The 17,867-nt window shown below is 46.2% G+C and overlaps 2 protein-coding genes across 8 annotated transcripts; one reads left to right on the top strand and one right to left on the bottom strand.

Moving 5' to 3' along the window:
- Positions 1-4: 4 nt before the first annotated feature.
- NIT1 (nitrilase 1) lies at positions 5-6,309 on the top strand. 7 transcript variants are annotated; one of them, XM_069480340.1, is made up of 7 exons: positions 5-79; positions 683-781; positions 1,041-1,295; positions 1,406-1,509; positions 1,731-1,864; positions 2,027-2,152; positions 5,767-6,309. In XM_069480340.1, coding segments are annotated over exons 1-7 (735 nt in total). In that variant the 5' UTR covers positions 5-77; the 3' UTR covers positions 5,782-6,309. The 7 variants fall into 7 exon arrangements, with proteins under 7 accessions (XP_069336441.1, XP_069336438.1, XP_069336440.1 ...); XM_069480337.1 differs by lacking the exon at positions 5,767-6,309 and adding an exon at positions 2,410-2,952; XM_069480339.1 differs by lacking the exon at positions 5,767-6,309 and adding an exon at positions 2,410-2,952 and having other exon boundaries at positions 5-126.
- On the bottom strand, positions 3,251-6,088 carry DEDD (death effector domain containing). The gene is made up of 4 exons (XM_069480341.1): positions 5,764-6,088; positions 5,451-5,558; positions 4,985-5,131; positions 3,251-4,428 (listed from the first exon to the last, which is right to left on the bottom strand). Exons 1-4 carry the CDS (start codon positions 6,086-6,088, stop codon positions 4,052-4,054), a joined length of 957 nt encoding a protein of 318 aa, XP_069336442.1. The 3' UTR covers positions 3,251-4,051.
- Positions 6,310-17,867: the final 11,558 nt, after the last annotated feature.

Genomic DNA, 17,867 nt, shown 5'->3' with positions numbered 1-17,867 from the left:
GCCCACTTGCTCCGGCGGCCCTGGCTTCCAGGCCGCTCTTCGGTTCGGATGCTGCGAGTGGTGTTGGCTGTATCTTCATGTAGGACCTACTCCCTATTCCGTCGGCTGCGGTGAATTTCACCTGCGGTGCTTTAACTGCTTTAACTTGTGCAACAGAAGTGCTGCCCCTGGGAGAGGCTGGGAAGGACGGGCCAACTGGAGGGTGGGAGCGCGGGTTGGGATTTGGGTTCCTGTGCTTCCTGCTCACCTTGGTTGGGGTGGTGGGAGATGAGGGAGGGGGAACTTTCCCTCAGAGGTTCTGGTGTAAGAGGGGAAATTTGCTTTGAGTCAGTAAAGCTGTGCAAGTGCATAGTTAAGAGAGGCTTGGGAAAAACAAGGAAGTTTCCGGGAGATGACTTTTGAACTGCGGAGACGTTTGGCAGAGGAAAAGGGCCTCAGTTTAATGTGAGATCGCTGGAAGTTGAGGTATTCAGGCGCCAAGCAGACCCCCTTCCTCCATCTTCCCACTTTATGATCTCTTCCTGTAGCCCATAATTATAATACAGAGCGTTTTTGAAGACTTGGGGGTCTTTACTGGCAGAGCCCAGATTCAGCCTCACAGTATGTAGGAAGAAGTCAGAGAATCCTAGAAATTTATTGCTTGAGGGAGGGAGTTCGTGTCCTGATTTCTCACCTTCCTCAGGCTGGGCTTCATCACCAGGCGGCCTCACCAACTCCTGTCCCTTCTTCTGTGTCCCGGACTCCGGATACTTCGACTGTCAGTACATTGTGCTCAGCCCAGGTAACATGTTTTGTTGTGTCCTCAGTGCCTGGCACATAGTAGATGCTCAATAAATGTTTGTTAAATGGATAACAGGAGACACATGGATGTCAACCATCTGCAGAACATTTGAGCCCCGTTAGCCCTGGGTCAGTGTGCCCTGTAAGAGCAGAATCAAAAGGAAGTTCCACCTTCCTGCCTACCCATTTGAGCCCCTGATCTTTAAACTTGGGTTTCTCCATGCTAGGAAATCTGAGAATCCTGCCTGTGCCATTCACAGGCCCAGAGCCATGGCTAGCTCCTCTTCCTCCTGGGAACTGCCCCTGGTGGCTGTGTGCCAGGTAACATCGACACCAGACAAGCAACAGAACTTTAAAACTTGTGCTGAGCTGGTTCGAGAAGCTGCCAGACTGGGTGCTTGCCTAGCTTTCCTGCCTGAGGCATTTGACTTCATTGCACGGGACCCTGCGGAGACGCTGCGCCTGTCTGAGCCACTGGGTGGGAACCTTTTGGGAGAATATACCCAGCTTGCCAGGTATCAGGGAAAGAGGGAGGGAGAGGTAGAATCTTTGTTGGGCAGTGCCCTGGATTGTCAGATATGAGGGTAGAGACTTGAAAAGAGTTGTCAGTGTCCCCTCCCCCCAGGGAATGTGGACTCTGGCTGTCCTTGGGTGGTTTCCATGAGCGTGGCCAAGACTGGGAGCAGACTCAGAAAATCTACAATTGTCATGTGCTTCTGAACAGCAAGGGTGAGACTTCATAACCCTTTAGCCTGCCTCTTCCCAGGTTCTTCTACCTAAACTTAGATTCTCTAGAATTTTGTTTTTCAACTCTGTTTCCTTGGCCCAAGGTTTTAGGGGAGTTTGTACTTCTGTTTCTAGCTTATAAACTGTCTCCTCCTTGGGAGGAGAGGAACTAAGCTGGGATTCTAGAGCACCAGCACTGATATTCCTTCTCCCTCTTACTCTAGGATCAGTAGTGGCCACTTACAGGAAGACACATCTGTGTGATGTAGAGATTCCAGGGCAGGGGCCTATGCGTGAAAGCAACTCTACCATGCCTGGGCCCAGTCTGGAGTCACCTGTCGACACACCAGCAGGCAAGGTGGGAGTTGTGAGAGGATGAGGGTGGGAGAGAAATATGAGGGAAGGAAATAGGAATACTTTGAAGTGGTAGTATAGAAAGCCCTAAGTGGGATAATGGGGGTGTGACTAGATGGTGTGACAAACAGGACAGGGAGGCTAAGTAGGCTGTTTTTCATTCCAGATTGGTCTAGCTGTCTGCTATGACATGCGGTTCCCTGAACTCTCTCTGGCATTGGCTCAAGCTGGAGCAGAAATACTTACCTACCCTTCAGCTTTTGGATCTGTTACAGGCCCAGCCCACTGGGAGGTAAGGAGATACCTCTTCAAAACGTAAGGGCCTCTTCACCTCATTCTCCTCCCTTGGCCCTACCAGTTAAAAGATTTTCTTTTCCTTCCCACCTGCTGGGAAAATTCATTGCCCAGATAGTTGTCTCTCATATGATACAGAATAACACAGTAAATCATTCCTAGGCAAGTATTAGCATGGTCACAGTGGGTAGACTGGCCTGAAATGTCCATCTCCTGTCACTTCCCCACTAGCTGCCACACACATCTCATCTCCAGGTGTTGTTGCGGGCCCGTGCCATTGAAACCCAGTGCTATGTAGTAGCAGCAGCACAGTGTGGACGGCACCATGAGAAGAGAGCAAGTTATGGCCACAGCATGGTGGTAGACCCCTGGGGAACAGTGGTGGCCCGCTGCTCTGAGGGGCCAGGTCTCTGCCTTGCCCGGATCGATCTCAGCTATCTGCGACAGTTGCGCCAACACCTGCCTGTATTCCAGCACCGCAGACCTGACCTCTATGACAATCTGGGTCACCCGCTGTCTTAAGACTTTGACTTCTGTGAGTTGAGACACCCATTGTGAGCTGGTGCTGCTGTGACTTGTAGGCAGGACCCAGGCACAGCTCCCCTCACTTGGAGAACCTTGACTCTTTTCATGGAACACAGGCTCAGCTTACTGGGAAAGAAGAAACTTTCACCTGAGCTCAGATTTCAGTTTCAGAAAGATGGAATTTTATATAGTTGTTGTTTATTTCATGAAAACTGAAGTTATGCTGAGGGCTGAGCAGTACTGGCATTGAAAAAAATATAATCATCATAAAGTCTGTGCCTGGACATCTTTGAGAGCTGGAAGGGGAGGTGGTATTGTACCAGCTGGACTAGGTTCCACTTCTAGCCCTCCTGGCTCATTCAACATGCCTCCCTACCTAAATAAAAGTGCAACACTCAGTGCATGTTCCAGCCCCATTCTCCCAAGCGTGGGAGTGGGAATAGGGGTAAGAGGAGGGAGAAGGAAAAGGAGTTGATACTGAATTAGTTCACTTTCACCTATGATGATGCCCTTTGCCCAAGCCAGAAGAAAGCAAAGGGGGAAAGGGCTGCAGGGTACATTATTTATTTTCACTTGAACAGGGAAGGAAAATGTCACACTCCCCCTTCCCCTTTATAGGGGGAGTATATTTTAATCAGAAACCTCTTCTCCATCCACCCTGTGCATGTGTGTATGCACACACACCACAGTTGGGAGGGGGGAATAGGCTGACTCAGTTCTTTTATCTACTACTCCCTTGAAGAGGGTTTGACAAATGGGAAAAAGGAAGGAACCAAATCAGGCAGAAGTTTCAAGCCATGGAATGGAGGAAAGAAGGCAGAGAGGAGCAGCACCAGATGCCAGGAGAGAGTGGAAAGGGCCACAGCTTCTTTGTTTTGTAAAAATTCTATAATTTGGAAGAGGGTGTTGATTAATTTCCAAAATACACTTCAGAGTCCCACCTTCCACACAGCTCCCTTACTCACAGCCCTTTGGTTTTTTAGACAAAATTTAAGAGCCCTCATAAAGCCAGAAGTATTGATAACCCCTCAATGCACCCAAAAGCAGTGTTCACTTCAATCCCTTACAAAGACTATGTTCTATAGACTTTGCTTCTCCCTATACATTTGTCTTACGGCTCAGTGGTAAGGTGGCTGTAGAGACACACATTAGGGGGTAAGTGGAAAAGGGAAACAAAGGGGAAGCCCAGGCACATGGGTGCAGGGAGGGGTAGGGAACACCACTTCCACTTTCCTTTGTCTTTTCTTAAAAAAAAAAAAAAAAAGGCGGGGTGTGATTGGTTGGAAGGGTAGAGAATAAACCCCAGAACAGTATGTAAGCTCCAGAGGTGGGTGGTGGGAACAGTCCTCAGAGAAATGAGAGGGGAAAGAGGTCAGGGCAACGCTTGCAGCATCAAGTTCCTCAGGAGTTTCTGTCGGCCCAGCTCATAGTCCTCCTCATCCACATTCACCAGCAGTTTGATGGCTTCGTGGCCCACAGCTTGCTTGAGGGAGTCTGTGATAAAGACACCTTTAAGTGCCTCTAGTAATGAGCCATTGATGTAGTCGCGCCAGAATGCGTCGAGGTAGGTGAGCTCAGAGAACTTGATGTCGCAGATGATGGAGCCCAGGTCCCGGGACTTGAGGATGGTGTTGGCCTGGTTAAAGCGCTCAAACTGGCGCTCAAGTGGGTCCTGCTTGTTAGAGAAGACATTGCCCTGCAGAGCAGTCTCGTGCTGGCAATATTCAGCCCGAACTCGCAGTCTGATGTCTGTGGCACAGAGAAGATACAAAAAGAAGAGGTTACAGCGAGAGATGGAGTTTACAACCCAAGTTTGAAAAGCTGAAAAGAACAGCAGAATAGGAAAGTAGGGAACATCACCTGACAACTTCTCTACCTCTTCCTTAGGACTAGTTTTCTATGTTTTCTGAAATCCTTGCCTGAATGCAGGAAGGTTCTCCTAAATGGGACATAACCATGTCAACACTGTTCCCAACTCTAAAGCAGCACCTTGCTTATAGGAGATATTTTCTTAATCAATAGGCACAGAAGTTCATTTTAATACTCCACCTTGATTTGGTTCATCCTACAATAAGGATGTCATGATGGCATCCCTTTGCTCTCGTATTAACTAAAGAGAGTTGAAATGTACCCTGCCACAAACAAAAAGAGGAGTTCACCTGCCAGAGACTAAACCATTCAGCCTCACTTTGCAATGGCAATCAAAGTGAGCCTCGCACTGAACAACAAACTGCCCACTATTCTAGCAGTTCTTTATGTTTTCCCTCAAGTCTGCTCCACCTCTGGAACCCTTGAACTTCCTCACCGCATGTCTGCTTTTCCTTGGGATCTGGGGTCACTGACTTCCGGCGTTTTCGCTGGCTCCCAAGTGTGGCTCTCCCTCGGGCTGGCCGCTTGCTACACATCTGAGGACCCGAAGTGGGGCAGCACACCACAGGATAGTGAGGAGGCACTGACAAGAAGGTAAAAGGGAAGAAAACACAGTAGGGTAAAAGCAGAAATTCAAACACTTCTCTTGGAATGAAGAAGGAATCATTTAGACTTAGCACTAAAAGCAGCATCAATAATGTGACCTGAAAGGAAGACACAACATGAGAGCAAATACGGGACCTAGGTGAAGCATTAACACCTCACCTGATTTTTTTTTTTTTTTACGGTGCTAGATGTGGGGAGACAGCATCCTTTCATTTAATCTGGCAAAGCTGGAATGTGATGGGATCTGTGTCCTCTTACTTGATAATGGAAATTAAGGGGAGTTAGTATCTTCTCACCTGTTTTAGGGGGCTGGGGAGGCCTCGGTTCTGGATCACTGAGGGCTCTGGGGGTCACATAGCGAATTGATGTCTCCTCCAGATACTTGTCTACAAGATCAGGGCACACTGTAGGGGGAGAATAAGTCATTCAGGAAAAGATACACCCCTCCCTTCTCCCAGTCCAAACCTCCTATGGGCCTTATAATTTATTCTCCTAGGTACTCGCCAGGGTCAATGCCTCCTCTCCCCCTTGGACCCCTGTGCTGTTCATCCTTGGCTTCCCACGACTCTTCCCAGATTCCAGCATCCCCAGCCCCCAATACACCCTCACCAGCCCGTCTCCTCTTGAGGGTGACGTAGGGCAGCAGGTCATGGCGAGTGATGATGCGCAGCAGCTGCAGCACCTGGCGAAAGTTACTCTCATCACAGCGGCCCTGGCGCTCCAACGCCAGTAAGAAGTCACGTCCATTTCGGATGAGTCCACGCTCGTGGTCATCAATGACATCAACAAAGAGGAAGGAAAGTACGCGCACATCTCTGTGTGTCAGATGGGTGCCCACGATGTCAAACATGCGGTGCAGGCTGTACAGCCCATGCTCCTGCTCACCGTGTTCTTCTGGCCACACCTGGCTTGCCCGCCGCTTTAGGCCCGCCATGCTGGGGGCTCAGGTACGCAATACTTTCCAGAATCCCTGTTCAGCAGCTGTAATTCCCACTGTACTGTAAGGAGAGGGAAAGAACCTGTGAGTCACTCAACGGCACGAACTAGTCATTCATTCCTATATTCCTAGTGCCTAACACAATGCCTGGCACAGTACAGTGCTTAATACATATTTGTTAAATTTTTTAAAGTTATTTGTTAAAAAGTAAACTCTAGAGTTATCCATCCTTAACAGATGCTGCCCTAAGTCTAGACCCTACTGGAGAAATACAGTCACTTCCTCTAAATAAGAATCTTGTATATAATTTTAGTGCTACATATTTGGCAAAGGTTGCTTTTAGATATTATCCTGTGATTGTTCCTCTTGTTTCCAAAACACTGCTTTTGGTCCCTTGAAAACTGCTCCCTTCACCTCCTCACTAGTTCACCTCTTAAATATAGACAAAATTGGGAAGTAGAGGATTCACTTTTTTTTTTTTTTTTAAAGCTAGTCAAGTGAAACAGTGGGAGTGGAGAAAGAGCAAAGAAATCCATAACTGGTTGTGATCAATTAGTTGTAAACACCACTGCACTTAGACCAGCCAAGAATTCACTCTTAACTCTAATATGGAAGCTGCACCGCATGAACTTAGGGACCGACAATAGGGAAACTGAAAATCTTTAGAGTTAGAACTAGTTTAAATTCTGACTGTATCATTAACAAGCTGTATAGCTGTGTGACCTTAAGCAAGTCACTTAAAGTCTCAGTACCCTCATCTATAAAATGGGGATGAAAGAACCTATTCTTCAAGAGTTGTTAAGAATCCAATGAGAAATACCATGTGAAATCACTTTGTAACCCTTATATAAATGGTCATGAAAGAAATTTCAAAGACATAAGCATCCTTGACCTCTGCAGTCCAGACTCAGCTCTCTTCAAACCCGTCCCCACTTTTCCTACAATCTTACCAAGTCCTGATGCATAACTGCTCAGAAGGTTAATCAATAATAATCACCAAAACATGCAGATTTAAATTAACAAATATTTTTGAAGTTCCTACAATGAGCATTCTTGTAATTCTTCCATGCTCCTTTGTATTCCCTTGATCTTCACACCATTTAGAAATACCAACTTCTAACCTTTCCTCATGGATGCCATTTGCCAATCCCCTGTCAATGCCCAATGACTGCCCTACATTCATAATATAGTTTGGCATTTGATTCACAAAATTCCTCCATCATCCTGGTTAACAACAATAACCCAGCCAATCCTCAAGTCCAACAACTTTCACTCCTCTCTAGTCACTCATATTTACTGCCCCACCAGATAGTACCATCGAGTACTGTTCCTCCCTCTGACCACAACCTCCAGTCACTCAATTCTAAATTCTTGTTGATGATACTTCTAAATATTTCTTAAATCTGCCCCACCTAGTCTACCTCCACTGCCACTGCCCCAGTTCAGATCCCTATAATCTCTCACATGGACTACTGCAACTGCCTCTTTAAGGGTTCTCTCCATCACCAATCTTAACCCAACTAAATCCATCCCCCACATCTAGTTGAGTTAGCTATCTAAAATGCAGAAGCCAGGCATGGTGGCTCAACCCCTGTAATCCGAGCACTCTAGGAGGCTCAGACAGGAGGATCGCCTGAGCTCAGGAGTTCGAGACCAGCCTGAGCAACAGTGAGACCCTGCCTCATTATAAAATAAAATAAAATAAAATATAAAATGCACAACTGACCATATCACTTTCCTGCTTAAGATCCATCTATAGCCCCCTCCTTATCTATAAGAACACTCAAAATTCCTTACAGAGCACATCAAGCCCTCTACCACCTTTCCAGCCTCATCTCCCACCATGTCCCACTTTTTATTCTCTAACATTATCAGTTTGTTTATAGTTCATGTACATCATGCAATTCATTTCTCTATACTGTTCTTTAGGCAGTTCCCTTTGCCTGAATGCCCCTCTCCCTTCTCTATTCCACACACCCCCATCACCACCCTTTTTCAGATGGCTAACTCCTACTCATCCTTTAAGAGTCAGCTCAGATGCCATCTTCAAAATGCATTCTCTACACCCCCATGCTGGGATAAGTAGTCCTCTTCTGTGCTCTTATGGAACACTATGCATATTTCCTTTATCACCGTGTACTAAAATTATTTGTGTATGTATTATCCCATTAGATCCTACTCAACTCATGGAGAAGGACTAAGTCATATTTATCTTTATATCCCTAGCACCTGGTAACAGACAGAGCCTGGCATATAGTAGAAGCAACCTGTTGTTGAACTTAATCTCCAAGAGATCACCACAAGCAATACTAATTAAGAAACAAACTCACCAAAGTCCAAGAATGAGGATCCCATTATAAACATAGGTAATTCAGTTACCATGCATATGTTCTGGCTAGGAATAGCCTTCTTGACACTGTGCAGAACTACTCACACCACACCAACCTACTCAACAATAAGACAGGTTGTTCTGTCCATTTTATATACCAGGAAACAGGCTAGATAAGGAAAGAGAATAAAATAATAGGCTACTTCAGAAGATGGGGACTCAGAAAGCTGAAGACAGCCAAGTAGGACCTGGTCCTCTCTTCCTCAGTAAACCTGAGACGGAAGCACAGAGAAACTCAGCCCTTTCAGAAAAGGCAAAGTAGGCTGGGTACAGTGGCTCACACCTGTAATCTCAGCACTTTGGGAGGCTGAGACAGGAGGATCACTTGAGGCCAGGAGTTGGAGATCAGCCTGAGCAACACAGCAAGATGCCATCTCTACAAAACATAGAAAAATTAGCTGGATGTGGTGGCATGTGCCTGTAGTCCCAGCTACTCAGGGGGCTGAGGCAGGAGGGTTGCTTGAGGCCAGGAGTTTGAGGCTGCAGTGAGCTATGATGACGTACTCTATCCTAGGCAACCAAGTGAGACCCTATCTCAAAAAAGAAAGGGAAGAAAGAGAAGAGAAGGTAAACCCTGGAATCACTTAACCCCATACCATGGGTTCTAATACGAGGAAAGGAACTACAAACAATATATAGTTTTGAGAGCCCAGATGTTCGACCCAAAGCATGGGAAACAGCTGGGAAAATAGCTATTCAACTATAGACTGGTTTTCCTTATCTCTCCCTCTCATTTCACCTGCTGCTGTCTCTGGGTATGAACGAAGGAGCTAAAAGAAAATAAGTTTTTTTGGCCGGGTGCAGTGGCCCACGCCTGTAATCCTAGCACTCTGGGAGGCCGAGGCGGGTGGATCACTCGAGGTCAGAAGTTCGAGACCAGCCTGAGCAAGAGTGAGACCCCGTCTCTACTAAAAATAGAAAGAAATGATCTGGCCAACTAAAAATATATATAGAAAAAATTAGCTGGGCATGGTGGTGCATGCCTGTAGTCCCAGCTACTTGGGAGGCTGAGGCAGTAGGATCACTTAAGCCCAGGAGTTTGAGGTTGCTGTGAGCTAGGCTGACGCCACGGCACTCACTCTAGCCCGGGCAACAGAGCAAGACTCTGTCTCAAAAAAAAAAAGAAAAGAAGTTGTTTTTTTTTTCCCCCCAAGCTCGAGTGCAGTGGCATGATCATAGCTCATGCAGCACAGAACTCCTGGGTTCAAGCAATCCTCCTACTTCAGCCTCCTGAGTAGCTGGGACTACAGGCATGAGCCACCATGCCTGGCCAGGAAAATAAGTTCTTACTCACAGCAGGCAACACGAGAAAACTGAGCTTCCTTAGAGCCCATGCAACTTCTCCTTGTTCCCTATCCCACCTGTTCCCTTTGACCAGCTGTTGATTATGAGGACCCCAGAGAAACCAAATGAGCAGGTTTCATATTCAACCAATCAAAAGAGCAGGTTGCTCCACAGCTTCAAATTCAAAGCATCTTTTTTTTTTTTTGTAGTTTTTTTTTTTAGGGGGGGAGCAGGAATGCTTTTCAAAATTTCTTCTAAACGTCTATTATCAAGTTCCTCACTTGGAGTCTCTGTGGGACAGTCCACTCAGACCAAGGCTAGACACTGTTGTTATAATCTCCTCTACCCCTCAAAGCATCCTTAAGCCCCAGAAAATGAAGAAATATTGCTTCCACATACCCGGCCACTGGAAAATGAGGCAAAATATGGGAAAGCCCTGTGATCCTAATTATGCATCAATGGATGCAATTCTATAATAGGCCTCAATACCCAGAGGGTTACCTCCCTACATCTGAGAAGGAGGGGGAAAAAAAAAGACCTCAGTCACGGTTAAGTCCTGGACTCCAGACTGGATCATCCAAGGTACTAGGAATTATCACTTCACAGCTTCTAGATCAGTGGTTCTCAACCAGGGGCAAATTTGCTCCCCAGGGGACATTTGGCAATGTCTGGAGACATTTTTGATTGTCATGCCTAATGGGGAAGTGGGGTTGCTACCAGCATGGAATGAGCAGAAGCCAGGGATGCTTTAAAACATCCTATAATGCACATGACAGTCCCCTACAACAAAGAATTACCTGGCCCAAAATGTCAGTAATGCTGAGGATGAGAAACCCTATTCTAGTTGGACCATGATGAAGGGTCAAAAGAATGCATGTCACTTTCCACACTAGATCTGGAGAAAGAAGTCATTTGGTTCCTCAAACCCAAACCCATCAAACAATATTCTAGAAGAAAGCCTTGTCAGACATATGGCTCATTTAACTTTTAAGTCCAACTAGCACTAAGGTGTTTCATCCCACTCCAACCTTGGCCCCTCTATCACCTGCTGTTGTCATTCAGGTGTACAGCAGGTGGTAGGGCTACACTCCCTTCTACCCCATCCCAGGTGGCCTACTTTGACCTAGTTCAACCTGAAGTTCTGTGGGAATAAGAGAAATGCAATCCTCTACAAGACAGACACAAAGAATCATGCTCATAAGCCTCAGGGCCATCTTTTAAAGTCCTGAACTAGACCAGTAGCAGACTCCTCTTGTTAGGTCACTGGTCAGATTTATATTGCTTATTCAATGAAGCAAAACATAGAAGTAGTATATGTTTCCCAAAGCTATGTCCTTGGGAAAAATGTCAGAAGACTGACATGCAGGCTAATAGCCCTCTCGCCTTAATTATTATCTAGGATGGTGAGTTCACTCACTGTGCAACCCATATGGGGGTTCTAGGCATCAATCTAACTTCAGCATTAAAAGAACGTGACCAATTTCCTCTTAAACTATATTCAGCTTTCTATGGCAGTGAAGCAAGGGAGCTCAGCTTAAAACATACAGCAGTCCTAGATGAAAGGTATCAGAGTGGTGAGGAGAACATACCCCACTAAACAAGATTAGAAAGAACCCGAGTCTTTGAATCTGAAACACTGCCAGATACCCAAAGACAAACACTCCAGTAAACAGAGTCCTGATCCCATTGGACTGGTTTGGCTCCATGTGAGATAGCAGCATATGAGTTTCCCCCATACAATTTCCCAAGAATAATTCTTGATTCTGATGAACTGCTGTATTTCCTGGAGTTCTAGTTTTTTGGTTTGTTTTTTCTTTAGGGAAGCCCAAGTCAGTCAAGGGCCAACTGACAGTCTCTATATATCTATAGGATTTCCTCCTGAGAGGTAGTTCTCTATTGGGTTTCCCCTTCCAAGCAAGATATAGTCTCATCCCAACCAGAGATGGTATTTGTACTTTTTGAGATACTTGACTCTCTCAAAGGCCCTTAGGGGAAAGCCATGTAGAAGAAATTTAAAAAAGTGATGTCTTGAAATCACTCATGACTGAAATGAAAACAACAGTCTAGTCTTTTCACAACAGAATGATGTCTGTATTTTCACAGGAGAACTAGAGATGTTTGATTCTCTCAGAAGTCCTTAGAAGAAAGTCATGGAAAAGAACCAAAAAAGAGTGATGTCTTGAAACTTGAAATGAAAATGGAAAATGTTAAAGATGGCTAAGAGTATATAAAGCACTTTCTTGCTGGTGAGACTAGTACAGCATTCTACATGTTAAAAAATGTTTCTCTCAGAGCTGACCAAGACAAGACAACCAGGCAACAAACCAAAGCTGAGGGCTTGTCTCAAGATATTTAATTTTCCCTCTTCTCCCAGCTCCAGTTAACTAAAGAGATAGTGATTGCAACAGATCTCATGCACCCAGTTGAGTGAGTAAAAACTCATTTTCCCTGGCATCTAACCTATTACTGGGCCCAGCCCCAATATACTTCTCATGCCATTTCCATTCCCTTCCACTGTTTGAAAACAGTAAAAAGTTACGGACTTACCTCTGCAAGAAACTTAATTTCCCAGGTCTCTTCCTAGCACAAGTTTCAAAGCCAGCAGCAAAACAAAAACAAATGGGGGGGGGGGTCAATTTTCAAGCTTTATTTTGAACCTCAAAGGCCCATAGAGTTAGTCAATTTCAGTTGCAAAAATACACAGATGAGTCTAAAGCCATTTTGATTGAGATGATCCACTCAAAAGTTGAAGGAGAGAACTCACCCCAACAAAGTCTCCAGGCTTCCCTAACTCTCTGCTAGTCAATTCACAAACCAATAACAACTCCGAGAATCTCCAGTGTCAGCGGCTCATAGTAAGAAAGGTCCCAAATTCCACAGTTTCTGGGAAAACTTAATTCCTTATTCCACCTATTTTGTTACAATATTAACTTTCATCTTTAGAGAGAACTGGGAGGAAAGTGGTTACAGACAAAAATGGCATTTTCTTCCCATCACTTCACTTATCAGACCACAGCTACCCTCCAAATTCTATTTTCAGCCCTCTCCCTTAATTAGCACACAATAAGAACAAAATATCCACTGGGGCAGCATCCACTAATACATCTGTTTCACCAGGGAAAGTTTTTCTATATACAATATTGCACACTGACCCCCTCCCTCCGAGCACTTCAACAGCAAAAGAAGGGTCTAGAAACTAAAGCACTCATTTAATTAGCCTGGCTGCGTAGATGCCATCCTGTCTTTTCTGTTTCCCTCATCAGACTTCCAGAGCCTTCACCTTAGCATATAGGGTTCCAATATAGTCATGTCTGTTTCCCTACTCCTGTATTGCTAATTTCTAAAAACTACAAAAGTCCCTTGCTCCTCCACACTTGGGCAACACCAGCTTCCCCATTTTCCCGTCTTTTCGTAACCAGGAAAAACAAGGGAGCTGTAAGGTAAGGAGCCTTTTGGAAAGCAAATCCAGTCGAATCCTCATCCAACCCCAATTCTCCAAACCCACATGACCATTCCCTTCTGCCCTTCCCACCCGATTAAAAGCGAAGGACCTGGCAATTAGAATTGGCTGCAACTGATGCTGCTTAACTCTGTTCTTCCTTTCCAAAGGGAAAGGGAAACCCCCGAACCTCTATAACCCGTGCAACTCCACTGTCCTATCTCCCATCCCATTCCCCTTCCTCCCAAACTTTCCTCCCAGTCTCTCACTTTCTCTATTACCTCGTCACACCGACACTCTCTCCATTCCCCAAACCTCCGTTCTCTCCTTTTCCACCAAAATTCTCCCCTGGGCCCTTCCCCCTCCAATTTAACCTCCAGTTTAACACTTTCAACTCCCCCCTAAAACGTCTTAAGTCCAATCTCACCTTTTCCCACCTCCTCACAACACCCCTCACAAGAGTCCGGTCCTCCCTCCAACCACATGCCACAAGCCCCCTTCCCCTTCACACCCCTAGTCTCTCCTTCCTGCTCCTACCCCCTTCAATACGGCCGGATCGCAGCCCCATTCCTCTCCTCGGCCTCTCTAATACCCCTGGCCTGGCCCAGCCTCAGCCCTTGTTTACGCCCCTCCCAATGCTTCCACTCCTCCGCCTCGACCCCTGCCCTCTCCCACAGTTGCCATCACCCTTGCACGCCCCCCTCGGCTGCTCCCCTCCCCCACCTCGCAGCGTCCCGTCACCTCCCTCTCTTGAGGTTCTCAGGCTGGATGTCGCCACCGCCTCCCCCTCCACTTTCCTTCCCCAAGCCCTTTGCGGCCCCGCCCGGCCCCGCCCCGTCCCGCTCGACTCCCCCTCCCCACTCCGGCCGCCCCGGCGCCTCACTCTCGGCTCAGGCTCGGCGCCGCCATGTTGGATCCATCCGCGCCGCTCTCCCGGTCCAGTATCACGGCGCCGCATCCGGGCTCCAGCCGCCGCCGCCGCCGCCGCCGCTGCCGCCGCTGCCGCCGCCGCCGCGGGCGTGGGGGAGGGGAGAGGCGGGCGGGGGTGGCTGCGTCCTGAACAGCGCCTCCCGGAACCTGGCCGGTTAGCGGCGGCTTCGAGACCATAGTGAGGCATGAGCCGAGGTAGCCATACTAGGTGAGGGCAGCCTGGCAGCGGTATTAAGCAAGGAGTGAATAGCTTCAATTTGGGAGGACAGAATACAGATTGGCAGCCATCTTGCTTTGGGGCAAGCTGGCAACGCAGGCTCGTCTTAGGGCAGTAGTAAGGTTTGGGAGAAGATAGCGTTCTTGAATGTGGAAATACTGATGGCGCCAGAGTTGGCTTGTGGCAACTTCAAGACCCATTGAATTACTGGGCCTAGCAGCCATGACGCATAAGGGCGGAATAGCACGGGGGTTGGACTGCCTCGCGAACTTGGGTGAAAGGTCAAGAGCTGGAGTCGACCTATGCGCTGAGCTTCCTGCTAACCCGGACGTTGTGTAAACCCGGAGCCGGAGCTGAAAGCGCTGTTGAGATACCCTCTCGGAATTCATTCTTTCAGCGTCTGCTTTTTGAGCGCCCGTTATCCCTAGGAAGTGTCGCCTCAGCTGAATCGTGAAGGACTGTTGGGAATTGGGACGAGCGTTGAGGTGTGGGGTTCTGGAGCTGCCAACAGCCTAGTATGGTTTAAGAAAGAGATAATAGAGAGAGAGGGACCAGATCACTCAAGGCCTTGTAAATTAATTAATTGGTTTTTATCCTAAGGGCAATGAAGAGGCTTGGAAGGGTCTTGGCAGAAGTATGAACAACTATATTTCCATTTTAGAAAGGTCACTGCTTACGAAGTGAAGAATGGACTGAAGAGACACAGAAGTAAGAAGAACGACTGGGAAGCTCATATCCAGGCAAGAGATGATGGTCTGTCCTGGAATGCAGAGAGAAATAGATAGAAGCCATAAAGTGGGTAAGGTGTCCTAGAGGAGGGATACCTGCATTTGAGGTATGGGATGAGGGAAAGAAGCTGAAAAGAGGATACTGAGAAGGGCCAAAGAGAAAGGAAAAACGAAGTCCAGGAGAGAAGTATCAAGGAAACTGGTAAAAGTGTTAAATGTAAAAGAGGTCAGGTAAGATGTGGACTAAAATGTCTCCCTTAGATTTTGCAACAAGGAGAACGTGTAGTTTGGAGAAAACTGTTTCGTAGATATGGTGGATAGAAACCAGATTGAACTGGAACAGCACAATGTATAAAGACAATTTTTTTCATAGTCCTGACTGTAAAAAGGAGGCTAGCAGTAAGATTTTGCATGAGGGAGAATTCCAAAGAAAAGGAAAGAGTTTTAGGTACCTGTGGGATAGGTAGGAAAATATATTAAATGGGAAAAAAGCAAGTGCAGAAGAATAAATATGACACAGTTATACACACGTTAAAAAATTAACTCTGAAGAGTGGGCCTGGGAAGGATGAGACTTATATTTTTGATTTTAAACCAGTATTTACTGCTTGAATTTGTTTTATTGTATACATATATTACTTTCATCGAAAACAACTTTTTAAAAACTCTTGTGATGTACAGGCCAGAAATTCTGAAACATCAACATACTAGTGGTAGTTGAACCCATAGATTTAGCTTTGCTCCCTAGAAAAGAGCAGAGGACTAAGAAGAATGCTCTGGGTAATTACAACATTTAAGCATAAGAGGAAGAAGAGTCCTTGGAGAATCTTTGAAAAGGGACAGCAAGTGAGGAAGAACAAAAACTGGGAGATATTTGTCACAGAATCAGAGAGAAGAATGTGTCAAGGGAGTGGAAGTTGTCAAAAGTGTCAGATATCCCTAGAGAGGCAACTAATAGGAAAGGTGCTTTTAGCTCCAGACCCAGGTTTCTTGGAAGCTTAGCACAAGAGTCAAATCCAGATTGTGAACCTTTCCCCCAGGTATCACTGGGGCAATCCAGTCCCCATGCTATTCTTTCTTCATGCATCATGGCTGCCAGACCCAGTCTTTCAGAGGGTCTTGAAGTCCACACCAGCGGGCTCTGGCACCACCAATCTTACCACACTCAAGAATGCTACCCTCTGCAGTCCTTACTATAACTATGAAGCTGCCATCAAGAAAGCTTTTTTTTTTTTCTAGAAATGGTGACATTAAGGAATTGAAAGTAGGAGTAAAGTTGAAGTTGAGAAGGTCAAGAACTAACTATATTTCATGGGTTTTCCTAAAACCTCAAAGGATGATAGTAAGAGTTGGCACAAAGAGAGGTTATTTGATAGGTGCTGAAGACCTCAATAAGTATAAGGGCTTAAAGGTAGCAGAGCCAGATGGCATAAGCTTCAAAGGGGGAAGCATTTTTGCAAGAGCATGGAAGCGCAATGGTCTGGAACTAGCATTGAGTAGCAAAGAGAAGGCTAACTACGCCTTGCTGTCCCTGTCTGCAGCAGTGGAAGAGTAAACAGCCTCTATTTTAGAAGGTTGAAGGGAAGAAGTATTGATCAGAAAAAGCCAAAAATTTCTACCCCCTCTGACCATTTTTTTCCTCTATACTCCCTGGCACCCTTGTTCCATTGTAGACAACTTCCACTATATCCTCATTTTCTTCCCAGATTGCTCCTTAGCTTTTCCTAGAGGAATAGTCATCAGGACAGAAGTAGCTGTGATGTATGGAATGGGGATGTTCCCCACATAAGTCCACAAAAGAGGCAGACACAGGCGCTACTTAAAGTAGAATAATGTTTTCCCTCCATATCCATACCCTGAAGTGGTTTGACACCTAGCAGTTTTGGCACTGTGGTGGTAATTCCTTTCCGTGAGCCCACCTCTCCTCTCCAAACCTAACCCAATACCATTCAGAGGATTAGAGAAGAGAGTCCACGTTAAGGACTGCCTTCTCTAGACATAGTATGGTATCCATTCTGCTCATTGCCACCCAGCCTATGGGAAAAAAATACTGCTTTCTTCACTCAGAATGGAAAGCTGAAGGAAGAGCTGGGATTTGTCTTCATTAGGCCTTCCAAGTTAATCCCTTTTCCTCTACAAGACTCATAGACTCAATCCTCTTCCGTGAGGCCACACGTTAACAACCAAATTTTCCAAATTCCAAACATTGGGGCAGTTGCCTGGCCAGCTGTTTCTAAGCTTGTCAGTCCATTTGGAGGGATGTTTTCTGTTTGGGGAGCCCTGGAAGTTCACTCTTTCAATATGAAGCCTTGAGATCCTAATGCCAATAAAGACAGCTAAGCAGATTTCCTGAGTTGGAATGGAGTAAAATACTAGCTAAACCAAAGGGACCTGTGTAGAGATGGGCATTCTCATGCCTATTACTAATTAAAAAAAAAAAAAAAAAAATTCAGGTTGGGTGTGATGGCTCACACGGGTAATCTTAGCATTTCTGGAGGCCAAGGTGGGAGGATTGCTTGAGGCCAGGAGTTCGAGACCAGCCTGAGCAAGAGCAAGAGCAAACACAAAAACACATCTCCACAAAAAAGAAAAAATAGCTGGGCATGGTGGCATGTACCTGTAGTCCAGCTACTACGGAGGCTGAGGCAGGAGGATTGCTTGAGCCCAGGAGTTTGAGGTTGCAGTGAACTATAATGATGCCACTGCACTCTGGCCTGGGTGACAGAGCAAGACCCTGTCTCAGAAAAAAATATAAATATTTCAAACAGTTTAGGATTTTTTGTTAGCCAT

The sequence above is a fragment of the Eulemur rufifrons genome, chromosome 8 (assembly GCF_041146395.1).
Source record: "Eulemur rufifrons isolate Redbay chromosome 8, OSU_ERuf_1, whole genome shotgun sequence".
Taxonomy (NCBI): domain Eukaryota; kingdom Metazoa; phylum Chordata; class Mammalia; order Primates; family Lemuridae; genus Eulemur; species Eulemur rufifrons.
The sequence above is the reverse complement of the archived record's forward strand: the minus strand, read 5'-3'. Positions and strand labels throughout refer to the sequence as shown.